Raw genomic sequence first — 6848 nt, 5'->3', positions numbered from 1 at the left:
CCTTCTCATGTGTAGTCTTTGATCAAGTCTTACTTCAACGGAAAGCATTACGAGGCCCACAGGTCGAGAAGATTAAAGTTTATCCTCAGGCTCAAATGTCCTTTTGGGGATCAGGGATACTGCTTCTATCTAATATTTTGTTTTATATATAATTGTTCTGTATTTGCAAAAAGTAATACTCCACCCCAACAAAAGGAAAATAATACTGAAAATTTCATCAAAATCGGATGTAAAATATTAAAAAGAAAGTTATGACTTTTCAAAATTTCGCTTAATTTCACAAAACAGTTATATTCAAATCCTTGTCGGTATGCAATTGAGGAGACTGACGACATTACCCATCTCTTACTATTTTCTTTTGTAGTTTATTACATGAATTATTTAATACTTAAATTTTCTCCTCATTGTCAAGTGAAACAAAAGTTTCTTTTTCCTCCTGAACGTGTACGTGGCATTATTGTTTTAACATTTTGTGGTTCTCTCAAGTTGGCCCTTATTGTTAATGTAAAAATCTCAATAGTGTATAATTCAAACAATAAGAAACAAATAGATAGTGAGTGACGGACGTCATCGAGTCTCTCACTTTATTATGAATATCGGATTGTGCACCCGGGGTTGTATAACTATTTTGTGAATAATAAGCGAAATTTTAAAGCATCATAACTTTCATACTTTACATCTGATTTTGGTTAAATTTTCTGCGTGATTTTGTGATCTTGAAAATGTTGCGTATCTATCATAATAATTAATGAGAGCGCATAGACTAGCTGATTTTTTTAATCCATCCTCTAAAGGGGACTGCATTTTTTAGAAGTGGTTTGATATTGGTAAGTACATGTTAGCTCTCAGTACTCGTTGGTGGAAAACAGAACAGGGCGCCCAATATGACTCTATTACATTTCGCAATTATGAAAAGGATTGGTAGCCCTATCTTCCTAACAGTATTTTTATTTAAAGAAGAAGTTGTGTATCGGAATACCAAATGCGAGTGCGAGCTGTTTCTTTCTTTCCTTTGAATGAGGTATTCTAAGTGCAATCGGGAGCGCAATTTATATCATCATGAAAATGATGGGTATCTTCCAAACTAATTATGCGTGTGAAGCGCAAATCCGCGAGCTGATTTTGTTTACTATTCCGATCTAGAAAAGACAATAATATTTAAGGACTATTTTAAGCACTATATTGAACATGAAGGATTATAGTGGCGTACCGTGGGTCACGGCATTGGGGGGGGGGGGGCACCAGTAAAAATTTTGAGTCACTTAGTGGGCGCGCGAAGCGCGATCAATTGTCAGTTATGACCTAATAGAGACATTGTAAAGAGTGTGCCATTAAACGGATATGTATATCACTGATACAAAAATGCGAAGCGCAAGCTGATTTTTTGTTATTCAGACCTAAAAAATTGACATTATAAGCACATTTTTGTAATCATGATACCTACCTCTCTCACAAGACGAACTATGCGAGCGCGAAGCGCTAGCTGATTTTTTTTGGGTATATATTTTCCCCAAACAGGTACATTTTAAGAACTATACGTTTTAGGAATTCATGAAGAGCATACATGTCTCAACATAGTCATTTAATGCGAGCGCCATGCAAGCGCTTGCTGATTTTGTTAGAATTACACCTAACCCATGAAACACTTTTTGTAGTCATTGTAATCATGACCATGATAGGCCTTCATATCTCACTAATCAAATATTGCGAGCGCAAGCTGATTTTTTTTATTCAGACGTGAAAAGGTGCATTCTAATGTTTGCTTGTAGGAATTCACTAAGACCATACGTACTTCACTACTGACCGAATGATGAGAGCACGAAGCGCGAGCTGAATTTTTTGATATTCTGACCAGAAAAAGTGACATTTTAAGGACTGTTTTTAGGAATTCGTGAAGAGCAGACATAATCTCACTTGTGAAGACTATACAGTATAATCATGGAACACCTGATTTCTTTTCTTGTCTTTTTTTTTAGTTATATTCTAAGAATATTCTGTTATCAAGAAAAGGGTGGCGATCTCCTTATTATGTGAGAGCAAAGCCAAGCTGAACATGATATCCTGATCTGAAGATCTAAGGGATAGTCCAAGCAGGGGCGGATCCAGGATTTTCTAATGGGGGGGGGGGCACATATTTCCGAGGAAAATTTGACAAGCAAAAAAAAAAAAGTTCTCAACCAAGAATTAATGATATTTCATCCTCGAAAAAATTTGACAAGCAAAAAAAAGTCTTCACTTTCAAGGTTGGGGGGGGCACACTTCTGTTTTAACGGCATTTTTACATTACAAATTTTAATTTTGCATCTCAAGGGGGGCACGGGCCGGCTGTGCCCCCCCCCCGTACCCGTGTGAGTCCAAGGTCTAGCAGCCTACATGTACATTTATGTCAAATAAGACTAAATAGAGCGCAAAATATTTTGATATTCAGGATTGAATAAAAATAGAAAAATCCCACAAGATATGGCTCAACTAACATTAAGCAAATCATGTGAGAGTCCATGTCAAAGCCAATTAAGTGGAAATTAATCAAATTAAATATGATTTAGGGCTATTATAGCTTATAAGGAATTATCAGAATTTATGATTGTGATATTTATAGGCCTACTTAAAACACAACACAATGCAGTGGCCGCGGAACGGTTTTCAAAGTGGGGGGCTGACCGTTGGGCTGACCATGCAAAAAATCACAATCATATTATCATTTTTACGTTTTTGTACACGGTTTTGGAAAAAAAGTGGGGGGGGGCGTGAAGCCCCCCCCCCCCCCCTAGCCCCCCGCTTCCGCGGCCTCTGAGTTTAAATCATGTTTCACCATGTATACAAGAGAAATATTAGAAATTATTTTCCAGCCCCCCCCCCCCCCCCGCTTCCGCGGCCCCTGCAATGGATAAAAGTAAAATGATTTGAATTTTTTTTTTATTCCTCCCAAAAAGGGTGAAATTATAGAGGAATATAATGGTCATTTTAATTCCTCTGTGAAAGACTAATAGCTTTCAACCAATCAAATAATTGAAAAAGCCACCTCGTGCTTTATTCATCATGGCGGGTGAGTATTTACGAACGATGACCCTTCTTCCGTGTAAAAAGGTGTATCTCGAAATTCTACTAATTTCAAATTTTCTGTCATTTCAGATCTCAGCCTTCTTGCTGGTAGTTTTGACGGAGATCCCCAAGACTGTAAGTTTTATTTTACTTTGTTTTCACAGATTTGTGTGCCATATTTGACTATTTGAGAAGTGGATGATTTTTACGGCCACCTGAGCCTCTGCGGTAGATATGGTGTACCGGTAGATGTTTGAATGGGCCGTTTCTTGTGTGTTATTCCTCTGGCAGGAAACGAACCGGCGTGATACCGCGGATGATGTGATGTGTGTACGACTGTGTCTTGATGACTGAGCGAGTGTGTTGTGCAGTGACAATGCAAATGTGACTGTCAATCTATCGGCTACTGAAATTCATGAGTCATGTGTCACTAAATTGAAGGCATAATTGTTAGAGATAGATTCTAACATTAGACGTATTGGCAGAAATACTGTTCAGTTCAGTCTGTTGTCTTTCATGTCTGTTGAGTGTTGTCGAGTTGTCGATTTTTGGCCAAACTTGCTTTGGAAAGTTTGGGTAGATGGAGCTGGAGTGGAGTCCCCTTTTCTAACGTAACGACTAACGTCGTTTAACGATGTTAGCAGTAACGTTAGATGATTAGCCTGGCTGGGCCAGGCAGTCATGGTGGCAGCCAACCACTGCGGGAAACTCCGGCCCTACGACTCGGGAGTTTGTCGTAAGTGGCCATTATCTGTGGACTTAACAAACATCTCACTTTTGCTTTTGGTCAGTTGGTGATCGGCATTATCATGAAATATAGAGAATCACTGTACACTTTGTACAGCAGCGCTTAATTCAGTCACACACATTGGTTCCCTAATATTTCCACCTCCATTCATCGTACTTGTTACCTCAGGCGATGGTTCGTGTAGGCTCCTGCGCACCTCTACACTTCACTACCGCTACCCTCGGCTACACCTACCCGAACCATCTTAAGACTCACTCCTTGCCCTTTCTTGTAAACGTTTCGAAATTGGCGATTTGATGCCGGTTCGCAGTAGCCTATCTGACAGTGACACGTATTAATTCACCGCTGAATCCAAAATGGTGAACGTGAATTGCGAATTTGAGACGTTTACAGGAAAGTGCAAGGAGTGAGTCTGTGTCCGATAGTAACTAAGTTTAGTCACTGTAGAGTACGCTTAATGTCTTTTTTTTTATATGACGGTTGCCTTTTTTACCAAAAATTGACACAGTTTGTCACTGGTTTTCGAGAGCAAACTAGTATTCATGTTTCGGGTAGGTGTAGCAGAGGGTAGCGGTAGTGAATTGTAGTAATATGTGATTCGTAATGCGCCTAATCCACTCGGCAGAGTGCCCTAGGCGCAGGCGTAGTGGAGCCTACATGAACCATCGCCTGAGGTAACTTGTCATCTGCTTGTATGGTAAGGTCCCCCAAGTCTGCGCAGTCCCCCTTGTCTGCGCACACACATACCTGCGCGATTATAGTAAAAGAAGGTACACAACAATCACAAATTTTACATATGCAATAGATTTTTTTTTAAGATCCTACTCAAAATGGTGGAAAATAATGAATTTTGGGCATAAATTCATGTGACGTTCTCAAATTGTAGCCTTTCTCATCAAAATCCCTGAATCGTGTGTTAAGTGAATGGGTGCGCGGACAAAGGGCACCGGGGGGCACCATTTTTTGTTCAGTCTGAAAATGACTGGCCAAGGTTTTTTTTAAAGAAAATCATAATATCTATCTTTTCAATTTTTTTTTGAGATTTTTGGCACACTGATAAGAACATAAGGAACATAAATTCATGTTAAACATTAACTAAATAGTTAGGTGCACAGACATGGGGCCCCCCCTCTTCATACACTTACTTTTCCTGGGTGGTTCACTAAAATCCATGATTTGGCCTGCTGATCTTTCTCATCCAAATCGCCAGTGTCTACAATATTTTACAATTGTCATCCCAAAAGGATGTTTAAGACACCGATGAATCATTTCCTTGTCCGGTTCGTGCATAAAGACAGCATGCCAATCTCACTCCTGATTCATTTAATTGAAATACAGGGTTAAAATTTGGAAGTCATTTTTTTTGTAAGGAAACTGAAATAAAAAGTATACCAACCACACGATGATAAGCTCTCTGCAAAGACGGTACTAGTACTATTAGTTTTGAGCATTACTGGAACATTTTGGGGGGGGCCATGAGGGTGTTTCACAAAGAGTGAAAGGGGTGTGAATATAGTTGTATTAAAGTCCAAGTTGGTTTAATTTTGCTGAGAGGATGCACATTACTGCATATTTGTCAATAAGATTGCTGGTTACTATCATGTGCACATAGACATTTAAGGATGACTTAAGTTAAGTCGCACTTAAAACTTTGTGAAATACAACCCCAGGATTCGAGTCTCTCAGGCGGGACATTCCGGACATGTTTGTGACCAGTTGACAGACCAGTCAGCCTAAATCTAGGACTATTAAAGAAAGTATCATATCGTGTCAATATAAAAGGTGAAAAACAACTCCCTATGGTGTATCTTCACAAAAACCTTAATGTAACACAGTAGTATAGTCTATAAAAGGGCTCTACCTGTTATTAGAATGCCTACCTGCATAGTGATTGGTATAGGAAAGGTATCACCAGTACTGATTGAACAGCTCTTTTTTTTTTTTTCTTTCTTCTATCGAATCTCAATGCTTTGCTCAGATACACTCAAGATAAATTATGCTTAGCAGAGAAAAAAATACACAAGATTCTAGGCAATTTTGCTCTTGAAATGCTCAAAAGAGCCCTAAAAAAGTGTTATTGTAAATCCCCATTCTCTGCAATGTTGATGCTTATCTGGGCCCCATCTTACAAAGAGTTATGATTGATCCAATCAATCGTAACTCTATGGAAATCCATTAGTGTCATAATTTTTTCTTCAGAAAATTTGCAAAATGTCCTTTGTAAACAAAGGAGAACACACCAAATTGTCAAGAAATAAATGAATTTATGGATATGCTTTCATATCTAGAATTTTTTTTTGAACAAACATGCATTTTATATGTTGACTTTGCTAGCTTTCCATAGTTGCGATTGATCGGATCAATCGTAACTCTTTGTAAGACGGGGCTCTGATGTTACAGATTCAGGCATTAGGTTGGGAAAAGTAGCTCCTGAAAATAGATATTAATTTTTTGCCTGCTACTTAGGTACCGTTAATTTGTAAAAATTATGGGGAAAAACTATACTTAAAAAAATGTATATGATTATGAGCAAAAACACTTTAGAGGTTTTCCGACATGAATCGACAAACTTTGGTGTGAAAATGGAATTGATCTGTCAATCAACACGCGACACCGATTGTCCCAGACCAGTAAAAATTGCTGTCAGGCCAGTAACTTTTCAGAAATAGCCAGATTTACTAGTCCAACATGACCAGTAAAAAATATATCAAACGGATACAAATTATATTTTCTCCTATTTTGTAAATTCTAAAAATGGCTCTCATGAATGTTGTGCATGTGTGTACTGTATGCTTGCATTTTTTTGGGGGGGGGGTGCAATAAAAGCAAAAGACAGCCAAATAAACTTGCATCCTTTTTTATGTTTTTATCTATTTTGGGGACCAGTAAATTTTAGGTTTGGACCAGTAAAAAATTGAAAAACTTGGTATCTACTGGTCCGACATTAACAGGTTGGACTAGTTGATATAAAGGGTTAGTGTGAAGCCTTCTGTTAAGAAATGTATGATTGAACTTACTAAAAGAAAAATGATGCTGCTTTTCAAATTTTCAAGTAAGG

At 38.2% G+C, this 6848-nt stretch overlaps 1 protein-coding gene across 1 annotated transcript in view; it reads left to right on the top strand.

The window, feature by feature from the left end:
* Nucleotides 1-2796: 2796 nt before the first annotated feature.
* LOC129253768 (serine/threonine-protein phosphatase 4 regulatory subunit 1-like) overlaps nucleotides 2797-6848 on the top strand; it is an 89074-nt gene continuing 85022 nt past the window's right edge. The window contains exons 1-2 of the mRNA XM_064095450.1: nucleotides 2797-3046; nucleotides 3133-3177. Coding sequence (XP_063951520.1) covers nucleotides 3040-3046; nucleotides 3133-3177 — 52 coding nt within the window. The 5' untranslated portion in view covers nucleotides 2797-3039. The remainder of the gene's footprint in view (nucleotides 3047-3132; nucleotides 3178-6848) is intronic.

The sequence above is a fragment of the Lytechinus pictus genome, chromosome 2, assembly GCF_037042905.1.
Source record: "Lytechinus pictus isolate F3 Inbred chromosome 2, Lp3.0, whole genome shotgun sequence".
NCBI classification, from domain to species: Eukaryota; Metazoa; Echinodermata; class Echinoidea; order Temnopleuroida; family Toxopneustidae; genus Lytechinus; species Lytechinus pictus.
This window is presented reverse-complemented; position numbering and strand designations above follow the sequence as displayed.